At 37.1% G+C, this 17,716-nt stretch overlaps 1 protein-coding gene across 1 annotated transcript; it reads right to left on the reverse strand.

Annotated features, from left to right (window-relative positions):
* Positions 1–2,855: 2,855 nt before the first annotated feature.
* Positions 2,856–6,810, reverse strand: LOC145076763 (disease resistance protein RPV1-like). The gene is made up of 4 exons (XM_079022558.1): positions 5,818–6,810; positions 4,456–5,548; positions 4,023–4,365; positions 2,856–3,927 (listed from the first exon to the last, which is right to left on the reverse strand). Exons 1-3 carry the CDS (start codon positions 6,294–6,296, stop codon positions 4,072–4,074), a joined length of 1,866 nt encoding a protein of 621 aa, XP_078878684.1. The 5' UTR covers positions 6,297–6,810; the 3' UTR covers positions 2,856–3,927; positions 4,023–4,071.
* Between the last annotated feature and the right edge of the window lie 10,906 nt (positions 6,811–17,716).

Below are 17,716 nucleotides of genomic sequence, written 5' to 3' on the forward strand. Positions count from 1 at the left end.
TAAAGGGTACGAACTTGTGTTTTACTGGTTAATTTCGTACATTTACCTATTTTTGAAGGTTACACTGCCTTTTTCACCTGCCAACTAAGCAAGTGAGTCAACAATGACTCAGTGGTGAGTCGACTCATCATTGCCACGTAAGCCAAGAGTCTAAGCACAAAACCGAACTTTGTCTTCTTCAGCAAAAATACCCAAACCTTTGGTTCCTTTGTGTTCTTCATCAGAACTCGAAAGACACCTGACTAACACAACCTTCATACCTATTAATCCGAACCTAACACCAAAATCCCCAAAGACACCTGATTCCCCCTTACTGATATCCTAATTACAACTTCAATTCATCGCCATAAAACCACTGAATACACAACCATCATCACCAACTGTTGCCTATGCTAAAAATAAAAGAAACATAGAGGCGATTCAGCAAGAAAAGGGAGGGGTCTGTGATTCAGCTCAACATGATCAGATTCAGAGCGATTCAGCTCAACATGCTCGGATTCAAGTTATGGCCAATCGAAGGTTGACATGAGGTTTGTGACCCAATCGAAGGCGATTTAGTGAGAAAATAGGCAACCACCCTCTTGAAACTTCCCGTTTCTCCCGTGGTGAGCACCAAAGCATCGAACACTTCCACCGACAACACCGTCGGGAGTTCCAATCGCCCATCAAATTGGAGTATCCATGTTCTGTGTTGATGAAACTTTCACACCTTCGAGGTTCAGGGGAGTGGGAGGCAGTGCAGATCAATTCGGCATGAGAAGCATCAAGTTTTCTAGTAATTCATTTGGAGGAGGTGTCGGAAGTGGTGGTTCACCCTTTTCTATCAGCGACGGTAGTAGTGGTGTATTCATCTTCTTCAATGGGGGTTCTCAACAGAACTCCATTAGTCTACATAAATCTATCTTCGATTTCGATTTCTTGTATCACCACATCATCATCAACTACATATGTTGGACGATTCTAGTGGCAGATGATGGTGGATTAGTGGCGGTGTTGGAACACAGGTTAAAGGGAATAATATAAGCAGTCATCGGTGGAAGGAAACGGGGAATTAGGGCTTTCCGACGATGTGGGGATGAGAGAGAGAGAGAGAAAAAGGGGTGGGGAGAGAGTGTGTGATAGAGAGAGAGAGAGAGAGAGATCTTAATTGATAAGAGACTTTTGATGAGGTGACATTTTTTTAACTTTAAACCTGCTGACTAGGAAGGGGTTCACCAAGTGACCCCTTCATTTTTTTAAAAGGACTTTTTAAACCCTAAAAACATGAATTTGTACCCTTTAAAGGCAAAAAAAAGTCACAAGGGACCATTTAAACAAATATACGAAACATTGTTGGGCTACAGTGACAATAACCCTACTTTAAAGTTCCAATTTTCTTCTTTGTCTCTATACTTGTACAGATACATACACACATCATGTATTCATGCAGTAAATATAGGGGTGCAAACGAACCAAGCTACTCGCGAGCTACTCGAGATCGGATCGTTAAAAGCTCGACTCGAAATCAATTTTAAACGAGCCCGAGCCGAGCTCAAGCTTAATATTAAGCTTGTTTATTAAACGAGCTCGAGCTCAAGCCTATGTCATTAAGCTTGATTAGGCTCGCGAGCCTAAACGAGCCTTTATATAATATAATTTAATGTTATTTATATATATTAAATAAAAACATATTAGGGAAATTATGAATTTAGGGTATTAGTAAACAAACTTCTTAACGAGCTCGAGCCGAGCTTAAACTAATTTAGACACGTCAGATAAAAAACGAGTCGAGCCCGAGCCCGAGCCGAGCTTGTATAATTCTTTACGAGCTCGAGCCGAGCTCAGTACAAGGAAGCTCGAATCGAGCTGAGTTCGAGCTCGAGCCTTATATAACTTAAACGAGCCCGAGCCGAGCCTGACCAGGCTCGGGCTCGGCTCGTTTGCACCCCTAAGTAAATATTATTCTTTGGCTTTTTTGTTGATTTTCAAAACGTTTATTCTTAATTATTATTTCAATATAATGGTTTTTATTAGTTTGAAATGAAGTAACGACCTTGTTTCATGTGTTAAAATTTACTTTTATTATGGACTTCCATAAAACACATGTATTTTCATATAGATACACATCAGAATCTTTTGTACTCAATTGACTTGTAAACTAGTTTTTTTCATTTACTTATTAACCAGTTAGATACTAAACGTAGTCGACCAACTTTTGGTAAATACATTTAAAATTATATGTAAACATGCCATCGTTTTTATTATAAGAGACTTTAAACGATTTATAGTTGTATACGGTTATAAGCAAGATATAAAATTCAAAACTTTTTTTACTTTTTGTATTTTAAGTACAAGATTCTTTTCATTGTGAGGATGGCAAATGATATCTTACATCATTGAACGATAAGCATACTACTTGCTGACTCACATCCACAAAAAAAAAAAATGACAACAGCCATCCTTAAGAATGTAGAGAGTACTGATCAAACACACAAACTCAAATTTTGATAAGTTGGGAGAATACAAGAAGTTCACTTTCAAGTTCATCTTGGACCTCCTGCAATGCATGCAACCAAATAGTTCAAATTGATAAAATACTCAGATTACATGAAATGATCGATATAAACCAAATATATATATATATATATATATATATATATATATATATATATATATATATATATATATATATATATATATATCCTTTTGAATTTAAGCTTTTTTTTTTTAATGTTGTAATTGACAAATGCTTCTTGAAAATGTCTCAAGCTTTGTGCAAGCACAAGCAACTTCAGAAATAAGCTTCTCAATACTTCTAGTCAATGAGGGTAAATCTTCTATATGAAAAAATTTAAACTCATACTCTGGCAAATGAGTTTCAGGGTGAAATGGGCAACTTTCAAAGGTAAAACGTATCACAGCTAAAAAATCAACCTCGAGTGATTCATCCTCACTACATGAAGTATCATCCTCCATGTGAAATGAAAAAGATCTAAACCTCAAACAACCACTTAAGTCTAAGTACACAAAATTTTTTAGACATCCAATGGGAGCATGAAGTTCTACCAAGTTATGACAATCTTTAAGAACTACGTTCTCGATATTTGGAGTCAGCCCAAGGTCAAGGGTCCTCAACTTTGAATGACATTGATCGACCAGGCGAAGTTCTTCCAAATCATAACAATTTTCAAGATCTAACTCCTCAAGATTTGGAGTGAACCTAAGGTGAAGAATCCTGAGCTTTGAATTATTGAAATTTAGGGTCCTGAGATTTAGACATCTATGGGGCAAGTGAAGGTTTACCAAAGCTTTGCATTCAGAAATACACAACTCATTGAGATTGGGAACCTGGCTGAGGTTAAGGGTCCTCAGCTTTGAACACTGAATATTGATGAATGTCAGTATTGGACATTCGGTGATGTAAATTTCTTCCAAATTGTTGCATTTTAGAAGATACAACCTCTCTAGATTTGGACTCGGCTCAAGGTCAAGGGTCCTCAGCTTTAAACCAGTAAGGTGGAGGGATCTAAGCTTTAAATATTCATCGGCCATGTGAAGTTCTTCCAAATCATTACACTGGAAAACACTTAAATACTCGAGATTCGGAATCCGCCCAAGGTCAAGGGTCCTGAGGTTTGAATTAATGAGTGATAGGAATATGAGATTTAGACATCTATCGGGCATTTGAAGTTCTACCAAATCACAATCTTCAAGTATCAAATTCTCGAGATTTGGAGTCAACCCAAGGTCAAGCGTCCTCAACTTAACACGATTAAGTTCAAGGGATCTGAGTTTTAAACATCTACCAGGCATGTAAAGTTCTACCAAATCACCAGGTTCATCTCCAAGTCCCTCCAGCATCAATGTCTCAAGATTTGGAGTCAACCCAAGGTCAAGAGACCTCAACTTTGGACCACTGAGGTCAAGGAATCTGAGCTTGTTAAGAACCTAACATAAGCAAAATAACAAATTGAATATTGGTATATTAACAAAGCAATGGATGTATAGCATTATAATGAATCATAGTTCATGCAAAACAATACCTTTTTTTCACCCCTTTCCCAAAGTTGTATGATATCGCTGTAAGTCATCTCAAGTGCAACAAGGGTTATTTGCTTGAAATGATTTGGGTAAAGATCCAAAGGGGTACTTGTGCCAACGTAGGTATCTTAAAACATTCGGAAAGTATAGGCTAACTTTATTAAATTTCCAATTACACCATAGAACTTTGAAAGCATTTAATTTATTACTTTTCAGATTCAAGTAATTTTCTTCATCAGCCACATTAAGAACCCGAAGTTCCTTCATCTTTCTAAGACCTTTCATAATGATTTGCGGATCCAGTCCCCTATAGTAGAATTTCATACATCTTGTTGCTTCTGTGCCCTGTAATAGAAAAGCAATCACCATGAAACTTGTTTGTAACAAATGAAAATGTGTTAGTTTCTCCAACTTACAAATAAATCTGAGCCTTACCATGTCATTAGCCAATATATCTTCAATTTCCTTTCTATCCCACAATCGGCTATGTTTGTTAGGCATATCGGGGTGCAAACGACGAACAATATTCCTGCCCATTTCTTCTAAATGGTCATGCATGCCCACATGCTCACCATCAATAGTTATGAGAGACTTTTGCTCAAGAACTCTTAAACCAATTCTAGCATAAAATCCACAGCTTTCAAGTGCTTGGATTGCTGATTTTTTCCACCGACCTTTTAATATGGTTGCAATATCTAGGAATATTTCCTTATGTTCGTCGTCCAAACTGATATAACTTAATTCCAACTTCTTCTGAGTTTCCTCTAATGGAATTGTTTTTAGTCTTGCTAGGGCATCTACCCATTCAGGTTTACTTTTACCACAGAGAAATGAACCCAAAACTTTGATTGTTAAGGGAAGACCAGCAGCATAACATACAACTTGTCCTGATAGCTCTTTGTACCCTTTTGGAATCTCTCTACCAAATGCATAACTACCAAATAGGGAGATTGCTTCCTTATCCGATAACAGATTGAGATTATGAATCTTCACTTCATGTGCTACAAGCACTTGTTGTTCTCTTGTTGTAATGATAATTATGCTTCCTGGCTTAAACCAGTTACATTTACCAGCTAACGCCTCAAGTTGGTCTACATGATCCACATCATCTAGAACAACAAGAACCTTTCTACCACACATCATCCACGACATCATATTCTTCCCCTCATTTTCACTGCCTACTTTGATATATTGATCATTTAAGACATCTGAAAGGACCCACTTCTGCAACAACTTCAAACCAGACAAAGAATCGTTTGAAACTTCTCTGACGTTCTCAATGAAGCTTTTTCCTTCGAACTGAAAAGATATCTTATTAAAAACAGCTCTGGCCAATGTTGTCTTCCCACCGCCTCCTATCCCCCAGATCCCGATCATGCAAACAACATTAGAAGCATTTTCTAAAGATGATAAAATATCGTCAATCCGAATCTCCATGCCTACTAACTTTTCATCAACGAAGATATTAATGGAACGTAAATCTAGTGAAAGCTTTTCAACAATTTGTCGGATGAATTTAGCTTCATGCCTGTATATTAGAGAAGATTCAGTTAGGTTACTCAAAATTCTCACATAAAACAATTGCTTTCAGATCTATAACATAAAAATGTAAATCTGGTAATAACATTGAAATATAATCAAATTCCATATTTAATCTTTCGATAAGACTCCGGGATTGAGTAAAGATTTGACAATCCAACATGAGAGGCCATGTCCGAGCCTTTTACATCCAAGATAAATATAGATAAGAAAGAAACAAAATGAAAGAACATTGAAGAGATATGATAAAGGAATTACCCATCAGCAGTGTTCTTCAACTCCCAACCGGCCACATCAGCTGCTTCTTTCAAAGCCTTTCTCCATTTCCCAGCAGCCTCTTCATTTTCATGTTTCGCAAAGGCTTCTCCAACTGCCCCGATCTGATTGCGGATTTCGAAGGGTTCCACATCATAGAAGACAAGGTAAACAGTATGCTCGGTTGTCTTCTGACACTCCATTATCTTCACAAGCTCATCCAAACACCAAGATGAAGAGGCGTAGTTCTTGGAGAAAACAATGATGAAGAACTTTAAGGCTTCAATGGATTCAATGAGCTCATCACTGATCCTTTTCCCTTTATTGATTCCCTCGTTGTCCTTGTAAGTGTGAATGTTTTTCTCCTGAAGAGCATGATAAAGATGATCAATGAAGTTCTTACGAGTATCTTCACCTCTAAAACTCAAAAACACATCATATTTAAAGCTCTTTTGAACGGATGAAGTTGAAGAAGACGCCATTGCTATTGGTGTGACTGAAGGATCCTGTAGAATCAAATATTTGTAAAGGAAAGTATATGAGATGAATTGAATATAGGAAGACAATGGTTTTATGACCAAACAATGGTTATATGACTAGTATTACACAAAGACAACCAATAAGCATGACCCAAAAACCTCACCATACCTAACAGCTAAAAAAATTGATCAATCTTGAAAATCAAATAAATACATGCCCTTCTGTCGCAGCCTTTCACATATGCGTATCCAGTCTCGCGTAATTAAAGTGATCACTTTTCTTTATTGCAAAAACAACAGACTATAAAAACTTAATTAACCATAGAAAAGTTAATCCTTTAAAAATTAAAACAGACTTTCGACATAGTACATACACATAGTATTAGAAATAACAAAGTAAGAGATTGAGAGAGTGACGGACTATATATATAAAAGTAGGTTAGATTCTTTTTTTTTTTTTTTTTTTTTTTTTTTTTTTTTACTTACGAGAAAATGATTGATAATTTGGGGAAGAATTGGGGCTGTTTACCTTTGCTGTTAGACTAACGATTTGGGGCTGGTGTCGCAGAGAGAAATCGATGAAGTGAAGTAGACTTCTATTTTGACCGACTGTCGTAATTGTATTTTGACTTATTTTGACCTGTAAAAGACGCACTCTGTTTTTTTTTTTTTTTAGTTTTCGGTTTAAGAGAATCGGGTTTTCGGTTCTTTAGCATATTAAAAGTAACCTTATTCAAACCAAATGTTTAATTCGTTTTGGTTAATTCGGTTTGGTTTGATATTAAGTTATTTTATTTTTTTTATTTTTTTATTTATTTTTTTTTATAATTTTTACACTTTGTTTTTGTTTTGTTTTTTTTTTCTAAATCAAATATCATTTTTCTAATTTTGTTAAATTTTGATATTTTTCATTTGAAACCGTATATATATATATATATATATATATATATATATATATATATATATATATATATATATATATATATATATATATATTTTTACATTTTAAATCGTATAAATATATTTTTTTGTTTCAAACCCATATTTTTGTATAAATATGATTTTTCAATTTTTTTTTACATTCAAACCATAATTTTATAGTTATATAAAAATGGTATTTTATATTAAGTACTTAATTTTAAAATGAGTTTGAAGGCTTGGAGACGTGTAATCAATCAAGACCCAGATGTCAAGTTTGTAACCGTGAAATTTTTACATCTTATTTGAAACTTATGTTTAGTTTGGTTCTAATAATATATATAACTAATGCATATTTACATATTATGTTTTGAATATAAAAAAAATGAAAGATCATATTTATACAAAAATGTGGTTTCTAAACGAAAAACTGTTTTTATATGTTTAAAGTGTAATAAAAAACTATATTTATACGGCTTCAAATGGAAAATGGTCAAAACTGAACAAAATTGAAAAAATAATTTTTGATTTAGAACAAAAAAACAAAGTGTCAAAATTGAAAGAAAAAATTAAACTTAGTGTCAAAATCGAAAAAAAAAATGAAAACTTAGTGTTTTTTATGGAAAAAAAAATTCAATTTTGACACGTCGGCATAGGGGTTAGCATTTGGACCCGTGGACCGGACCGTTTTTTTTGGACCCCCGAGCCGGTTCTCGGTTCTAGGATTTAGAGCCGGGCCGGTCTGATTTTTTTTACCGGTCCGGAGCGGCCGGTTCCGGGTAAAAACCGGTTATGGACCGGCTTATTTTATTTTTAAATTGTATTTTGTGAAATTTTTTAAACAAGCATATCTAATTCGTTTTAAGTCGGATTGACATGCGATTTTTTTCAACATATAACTTAGAGTTTGTAGATGATTTTTGACTATAATTTTGTTATTTTTGGTGTTATATTCGATGAGTTATAATCATTCAAAGATGAGATATCAAAGTTGAAACATTTTAGCTTTTCAACAAGAAATTTAAACTTTTGTATTTTGTGAAATTCTTTAAACAAGCATATTTCATTTGTTTTAAGTTAGATTGACATGCGATTTTTTTACAACGTGTAATTTAGAGTTCATTGATTATTTTAGACTATAATTTTGTTGTTTTTTATGTTATATTCAATGAGTTACAATCATTCAAAGATGAGATATCAAAACTGAAATATTTAAGCTTTTCAGCAAGAAAATTTAAAATTTTGTATTTTGTGAAATTCTTTAAATAAGCATATCTCATTCGTTTTAAGTTGGATCGACATGTGGTTTTTCCCCACGTGTAATTTAGAGTTTGTAGATGATTTTAAACTATACTTTTATTGTTTTTGGTGTTATATTAGATGAGTTACAGTCCTTCAAAGATGAGATATCAAAGCTGAAATATTTCAGGTTTTCAGCAAGAAATTTAAACTTTTGTATTCTGTTAAACTCGTTAAACAAACATATCTCATTTGTTTTAAGTCGGATTGACATGTGGTTTCTCCCATTGTGTAATTTAGAGTTTTTAGATGATTTTAAACTATATTTTTGTTGTTTTTGGTGTTATATTCAATGAGTTACAATCAATCAAAGTTAGGATATCAAAGCTGAAATATTTCAGCTTTTCAACCATTATTTTATACTGTAATTCTGAATTTTTATGTATCTTTTGACAGATAAATCATATGATAGGGATCTTGATAGAGTACCGAAAAATTCTGACTTTGAAATTGTAATGGATATAATGAACTTCTTTGAAAATTTCAAGACAAAAACAGAGCTTGTTTCGTCTACATCAAAACCTTTAGTAAATCCTTTTATCCGGGAAGTCTTTGATGTGGACATACATCTAAGAAAGTGGTTAACCAAACCAATGTTTATCGAAATGGTAAAGGACATGAAGAAGAAATACGACAAGTATTGTGGTGCCTTCAACAAGATGAACGGTTTTATGTACTTTGCGGTTTTACTTGATCGTACCACCAAATCACTTTTTTTGTTACATGAATTTAAAAAAAATAATCGGGTATATGGAACCATCATTGACCTCCACATGCATTCATTGGTAAACTTGATATATATGTTAGTTGGTAAACATGTTAGATTTAGATGACAATATATGTATGTTTGTGTTAAATTGTTACCGGTCCAAGAAATGAAAAACCCGAACCTGGACCGGGACACAGACATGGACACGGACACGGACACGACTCATCCAATCCGGTCCATGGTCCACAATATTCTCCATAACCGGTCTGGTTTAAGAGTCGGCTCGATCCGGTCCGATCCAAATGCCAACCCCTACGTCAGCATGTCACGTCATTAAAACTGACACGTCATCATGCCATGCCAGCAGGTAACCGAGTTGACCGGTCAAGTTGTCAGAATTGTAACAATTTGAAAACATAGTGTCAAATTTGATACAAAAAAAAACACAGTGTCAAAGTAGAATTTTGGTGTAAACTTAGTGTCTTTTGTGCTATTTACCATAAAATAAATAGTAAACTAAAAGAAAAAAGAACCTACTAAACTTTTACCAAATGAAATAAATACATTAATACATCACATATTTTAACAATATGTTGTCTTGAAGTTTCAATGTAATCATACAAGTTGTGGAAACGAATTAATATATCTTTACTCGTATATGAAGAAGAATGAAATGACCGAACATTAATTAACATTTGGCTAATTAGTTGTTTTTTAATACAATGCATAAGCAATATATAAACTTATAATGGTTAATAATTAAACAATGAGTTATCAAAATCTTTTTTAACAACAAATCCATCGATTTAAATATAAAATGTTAATTTATAGATATAAAGTATAAATATATATATATATATATATATATATATATATATATATATATATATATATATATAATTAAATAGCTTATTCGGTTTTTTGGTTTAACAAAAACAATAATAATTCAACCAAAACCAAACCAAATAAAGTATTCTTATTCGGTTAACCAAACTGAATTAAAATAACCGATTAACCCGAACCAAATAAACCAAAGATCATTTGGTTCGATTTGGTTATCTGGTTTCAGATTTTTATGAAAGACTCACACTTTCATATGATTGAAGGAACCACTTTCAATAAAACTTAAAACTACATCATATTATTCCAAAACATGCTACATGCATATTTATAAATAATATTTTATATTGACAATTTGATTACAAAAGACTAGATACAAACAGATTATTTAGACTATTACAAAGTGTTATATATTACATAACTACCCAGGATATTTTAGTTTTTATACATACATGAACACTAATTACAAAAGTAATAGTATTATCTATTCAAAATCTTCTAACAGTATATGTATATAGTGGATCCTTATTACCTGCAATGGTTAAGCACCGAGAGAGATGAGCGGTGACGCTTAGTGAGTTCAATAATAGATAAAATATAACGTTATGCCATATATATATATATATATATATATACATCAATATGACAGAAGCAAAGAGAAAAAGGAATACTAAAGGCATATGTGAATCATGTGACAACCTTTTCATATCAATCAATGATTTGATTCAAAGATATACAATCAATGAGACATAATAATTTTCATACTTGATATACATCAATAAAGCTTCAGCCTAAATGACACAATAGACATGCACTTTCTGATTAAATATTTTGGTAGATTTCAGGCTTTCAGCCCTATTTAACCTTCTGCCAATGCCATAGGGATAGAAGCCATTCTCTTACGAGACATGCTCTACACGGCCAGAGGCAACATACCAATACCACTGTGATACTAGTCCTTTCACTGATCACATGGTCAAGGGTACAACTTTTGCTACCAAAATAGCATGAAATAATAACAGGGAAAAGCACACAACACATATAACACATAACATACAATTGTTCCTATATATTGAACTCACTGTGAATTAATTGGGGGTTAAAATATTAATTTGGACAGCACTTTGTTACTATAATTAACTTTCTTCGATGAAAACCGGGAGCTTTATTGAAAACTGGGCCTTGTGAGGGTTGAACTTCAAACCAAAAAGATAAATTTCTCGGGGTCTTCGGACACTTTGGGACGTTCTTCGGGTGTTGGGTATGATCCCGAGGCTTCAGGGAAAGTTGGAATGGCTTAAAATGGGTTTAGGAGTGAAAAGTATGAGATTTTCTAACATTTGTCGGGAGGGTTCACACCCTACTATTTATAGGGCGAGGCTCAGATACGGAGGGAGGAGGAGAAGCAACGCGGTAGCTTCGCAGGCGAGGGGGGGAGGTGGTGAGTCCGAGACCAAGACACGAGGTGACACGCGACAGGAGATGCGAGGGCCAGGCCTCGGATGCGAGGGCAGCACACGCGTCGGAACCGGAGGCAGCTCGCTTCGGACATGGCGTGGCTAGGACACGCGTTGGACTCCGGTTGGACCTCCGCTTCGGATGAATCATCAGATCGGACACGGGCACTTTGCGGGCGAGGGTGACGTGGCCGAACCCTGGCCATACGAAACTTCTCGGATTTTGTGATTTTCTCGGTTTTTGTGTCCCAAACTTCAAAAATCCATAACAGGCCGGGATAGGAAAAGGGCGTTAAAAATTCCGTCAGCTAATTTTGAATTTATTATTATTATTTTATTTTTAACAGCCCAGGACAGGAAAAGTTTGTTAAAAATTAATAACTTCTTCATTCGATGTCCATTTTCATATGTCTTTTTACCATTGTACTACTATTGACGAGACCTTCGATTCTCATTTAGGTTGCATCGGCTAAAAATCACTCGATCTTTATTTCGAGTTTTTAGCTGTCTACTGCTATTCCGAAACATAGAAAAATCATAACTTCCTCATACGAAGTCAGATTTGGACGTTCTTTTATGAAAATTCTCAGTTTAACGAGTTCTACGACTTTTATTTAGATCACTAAGGCTAAAAAGTAGTTTATCGAAAACTCACTTTTTACGCTAAATAGTGTTTGTCGGTTTTGTCGCGGATCTTCGATTGGTCATAACTTCTTTGTTATAAATCGTATTTCGATGAGATTTTCGCCTAAATGTTTCTAACGAGATTCTTTACAGCTTTCAATAATTAAATTTTATTTATTTCAAATTTTATATTTTCGTGAAATTTCAATATTTGACATTTGATTGGAATCTCATAAGACTTCCAATATTTTTCGAGTGATTCTAAACATAGTTTTACTTCATTTCTAGTAAAAACCATCTATTAGAACTCAATGTTCAATATCATATAATATTTCATAATATTATTTATTTTTAAACTACAAAACACGATAACTGAACGTGTATGTTACATATACCTCCTCCTTTTGAGGATTTCGTCCCGGAAATTACAGCGATTAAAAAAAATGGGGATATTTTGCTCTTATCTCATTCTTATTTTCCCAAGTATAATTTGGGCATCGATGATCTTTCCACTTGACAAGCACCAACTCCACTTCTTTATTACGTAGATTAGTCGTTCTTTCGTTTACGATCTCTTCAGGCTCTTCTACATATGTTAACCTATTATCCAGTTTCACCTCGGATAACGGGACCGTTTCATCATATATGCTTAAACATTTACGCAGATAACTCACATGAAACACATCATGAATACCTGTCAAATCTTCTGGCAATTCCAAGCGATATGCTTGTTTACCAATTCTCTGGATGATTTTGAAAGGACCAACAAATCTAGGACTTAGTTTTCCTTTCTTCCCAAATCGCATTATGCCTTTCCATGGGGATACTTTTAGCATTACAAAATCACCCACTTGGAATTCTATCGGTCGTCTTCTCTTTTCTACATAGGACTTATGTCAATCCTGGGCTGCTTTCATCCTTTCTTGTACGATTTGAATCTTATCGGTGGTGTCTTGATTCATTTCAGGGCCTCCAAGGATTTTTTGTCCTATATCTCGCCAACATAATGGCGTACGACATTTACGTCCATATAGTGCTTCATATGGTGACATTTTGATAGAAGCGTGATAACTGTTAGTATATAGTGCTTCATATGCACGAAGCATATCTTCTACTGTTTGGATCGTTCTCTCCGTTTGACCGTCTGTCTGGGGATGATAAGTTGTACTGAGAGCAACTCAAGATCCAATTCACGTTGCATACTCGCCCAAAAATGAGAAGTGAAGCGAGTATTACGATCGAAAATGATATTTAGTGGCACACCATGTCTTGCAACAATTTCATCCAAGTATACTTGTGCGTATTTCTCCATTCGAGTCTTTTCATGCATGGCGAGAAAATGTGCACTCTTAGTCAGGCGGTCGACGATTACCCAAATGCTATCATTTTATCTAGCAATCTTTGGTAATTTGGTAATAAAATTTGCTGCCAATGATGATGAGTGTAACAAGATGACTTGCTTGAAATGTTTTGGGTAATGATCTAAAAGGGTATCTATACCAACATAGATATCTTAGAGAATCTGGAAAGTATGGGCTGAAATCATCAAATTTCAGATTCCAACAAAAACAATTACATTTACTCAAACCAATAAGAGTTTTAGTTGAATCAGTCCAATTAAGAGAAACACGAAGAAATCTAAGTTCCTTCATCTTTTGAAGACATTTCAAAACAATTTTCGCATCGACTCTGGATGTGTTGAAATGTATATATATATATATATTGTTGCTTCAGTACCCTGTAAGTCAAAACCATCCACCATAAAACTTATGTCGTAACAAATGCAAATGAATTAGTTTTCTATAACTTACAAATAAACCCTGATGCTTACCAGGTCATTAACGAATATATCTTCAATCTCGTCTTCCATCCATAATCGACTATGTTTGTAAGGCATATCGGGGTGTGAATAATGAACAATATTCCTACCCATTTCTACTAAATGGTCATGCATGCCCACACGCTTGTAATTATAACTCGTATAAATGGTTATGAGAGATTTTTGCTTAAGAACTCTAAAACCATTTCTAGCATGAAATCCACAACTTTCAAGTGCTAGGATTACATGGTTTTTCGTATGACCTTTCCATACGCATGCAACATCTAAGACTATTTCCTTATAATCCTGCTCTAGGTCGGTATAGCTTAATTCCAATTTTTTTGAGTTTCCATTAGCGGAATTGTTTTAAGTCTTTCTAAGGCATCTATCCATTCAACCTCATCTTTAGCAAGAAGAAACAAACCCAAAACTATGATCGTTAAGGGAAGACCAAGAACATAATGTACAACTTGTGTTAATAGCTCTTCATACCCTTGAATTGGAATTTCTCTCCCACATACGTACTTACTGAAGAGACAAGTTGCTTCCTTATCCGACAACAAATTTATAACGTCCCAAAAATACGAGCCAAAAATTTCATTTTTGAAAACATATAATTAGTAAGCATTCGGATAAAAACGTTTTCTGATCATAACATTTTATAAAGATATCGCATGTCTGGAAAAACATTTCAATAACATGAAAATATCAGAGTACAAATCCCCAGGAAAAGGTCTCATGATGCGGAATACGAAGCATGTGTGTGTGTGATGTATCGCTACCGCGCCAGCTCCTTCCCCTTCGACGAAGAGGTACCTAAAACCAAAACTGAAAACTGTAAGCACGAAGCTTAGTGAGTTCCCCCATAATACCTCATACCATGCAAGCATACAACATACGACTAGGAGATACGGGCCTTGCCCACACTCATGAAGATACGGGCCTTGCCCACACTCCGCTAGCCGAGAGATACGGGCCTCGCCCACACTCCACTATCTGGGAGGTACGGGCCTTGCCCACACTCAGCCGCCAACCCATAACATACAAGTATCACACAGACAACAAGCATAGACAACTCTATCATACTGGCACATATCATAATCAACTCAACCAAGAGATACGAGCTCGACCCACACTCTAGTGCTAAAATGTCGTCTATACGGGCCGGCCGTGGTGCCTTAGACCCGTTCCTACTGGAAGGAAACTCACCTCAAAGTAACTGTCGATCTGCGTGGGAACTGACTGTCTGCTGCTACTGCCGCTCCGGAGATCTTCCGACTATAATTCCCATAAAACCCTTAGTCAAATACTGCTAACTGGTTTCAGGGTAAATTGACCATTTACCCTTACAAATCAAGAGTCAAGTCACAGTCAACTGCCAGTTGACCAGACTCGCCGAGTTGGCTAGCCAACTCGCCGAGTCCCTTTCCCTTAGCCTAACCATAAGTCCGTCTCTACTCGTCGAGTTAAGCGTAGACTCGACGAGTTTTCCTTCTATACCCAAGGCCAATAACCCTTCATCCTACTCGCCGAGCTGTATGAACAACTCGCCGAGTTCATCTTCATCCGAAGAACACTCTAAGCTGTGACTCGCCGAGTTGTATGAACAACTCGCCGAGTTGTTCTTGAGACAAGAAGATTGCCATGAACTCGCTGAGTCATGGCATTGACTCGCCGAGTGACTTGATGAGTGAGTATGGCTTCCGACCGACTGAGTCATACCCTATGAATCACCACTCCAACTCGCAACACAAAAAAAGGAACAACCCGAGGACTCGCGACCCGACTCGCCGAGTCAGATGAACGACTCGCCGAGTCTGCCTCATGCAAAAACTATATACGCGATTTTGCTTGAATCCAGTCCATGCCATTCATAGATCTGGGTTCCTAGGGCCTGGTTTACACGTAAAGTTTCCAACTTTACGTGTAGATAACCACCAATGAAGGTTTTAGGGCTCAAAGTGCACCAAAAGGGGTAGATCTAGGACTTTCATGCAATAAGACTCCATAAAGGCAGTAGATCCAAGCTCCAGGGACTAAATCATGCCTAGATCTAAAGGCTAACAACTTATTACAACCCACCAAGCACAAACAAGCTTGAAGAATGGCTCAAAAAGGACTTTCATGGAGCTATTAGGACTACAAGCTTGAAAACAGAGGGGAAACGAACTATACCTCAAGGAAAACGTTGAGATGCCACAAAAATGCTTGGCCTCCTTCTCCTCTTCTTGTTCTACTATTCTTTCTCCTCAAAACTTCAAGAACACACAAAAAAACACTTTAATCTCACAAGGAAATAAGGGTAGCACGAGGTTGGGGAGCTCTGAGGGTGAATGGGGCGAGGTTGGGGGCGGAAATGAGTGTTTAAATAGGGTGAAAACCCTTGAATTTTAGGGTTTCAACAGACAGCGGTGACTCGCCGACTCCAGAATATGGACTCGCCGAGTCGCCAACTTAAACGTACCCCCGGACCGCGTCCCTACTCGGCGAGTCGGACCTACAACTCGCCGAGTTCAAGGCTAAAACTGACAAATACTTAGATAAATTTTACGTACCAGGAACCAGGTGCTACAAATCTCCCCCACTTATTTTAGACTTCGTCCCCGAAGTCTGCCGCTCGATCCTGAAACAGCTCGGGGTAATGCTCCCTCATTTCTTCCACCGGCTCCCAAGTCCATTCCGAACCCTTGTGGTGCTACCATTGCACTTTCACTAACTCTACCCTCTTGTTCCTTAGGTCTTTCGACTTCCGGTCGAGGATTGCAACTGGGCGCTCAATGTAATTCAGGTTGTCATCAACCTGAATATCCTCCAATGGCACCACCGCTGAATCATCCACGAGACACTTCCGCAGCTGGGAGACATGGAAGGCGTTGTGGATTTGGCTGAGCTCGGCTGGCAGATCCAGCCGATATGCCACCTTGCCCACCCGAGCTACCACCCTGAATGGTCTGATGAATCTCGGGCCCAACTTGCCCCGCTTTCTGAATCGAATGACACCTTTCCAAGGCGACACCTTCAGGAGAACCATATCCCCGACCTGGAACTCCAGGTCTGATCGACGCTTGTCGGCGTAACTCTTCTGCCGACTCTACGCAGTCTAAAGCCTGCTCCGAACCTGCTGGATTCTCTCGGTCGTCTTGAGCACCACTTCGGTGCTCCCCATGACCCTCTGGCCAATTTCACCCCAGCATATCGGGGTCCTGCACCTCCGACCGTACAACATCTCGAATGGGGGACGGTCAATACTCGCGTGGTAGTTGTTGTTGTACGAGAACTCAGCCAAGGGAAGATAGGTATCCCAGCTACCACCGAAATCTAGCACACATGCCCGCAACATATCCTCCAAGGTCTGGATGGTCCGCTCACTCTGACCATCCGTCTGCGGGTGAAAGGCGGTGCTAAAATACAGACGAGTGCCCAACTCATCATGAAACCTCTTCCAAAACCTGGAAGTGAACCGCACATCTCGATCCGATATCACTGACACTGGCACCCCGTGTCGCACCACTATCTCCCTGATATAGATATCGGCCAACTTTTCGGCCGAGATACTCTCCGGAATCGGAATGAAATGGGCGCTCTTGGTCAACCGATCCACGATGACCCAAATCGAATCTACTCCTCGTGTCGTTCGTGGGAGCTTCGTGATAAAATCCATCGTAATATCCTCCCATTTCCATAACGGGATGTCCAACGGCTGCATCTTGCCGTGCGGTCTCTGATGCTCGGCCTTGACCTTCCGGTAGGTCAAACA

This window comes from Lactuca serriola, chromosome 9 (genome assembly GCF_051521515.1).
Source record: "Lactuca serriola cultivar US96UC23 chromosome 9, Lser_US96UC23_V15, whole genome shotgun sequence".
Lineage (NCBI taxonomy): Eukaryota > Viridiplantae > Streptophyta > Magnoliopsida > Asterales > Asteraceae > Lactuca > Lactuca serriola.

Coding starts and splice junctions, on each gene's coding strand:
- LOC145076763 (XM_079022558.1), bottom strand. CDS start 6,296: ATGGCGTCTTCTTCAACTTCATCCGTTCAAAAGAGCTTTAAATATGAT. Junction 5,549..5,817: donor TTGAAGAACACTGCTGATGG/GTAATTCCTTTA, acceptor TCTAATATACAG/GCATGAAGCTAAATTCATCC. Junction 4,366..4,455: donor ATATATTGGCTAATGACATG/GTAAGGCTCAGA, acceptor TTTCTATTACAG/GGCACAGAAGCAACAAGATG.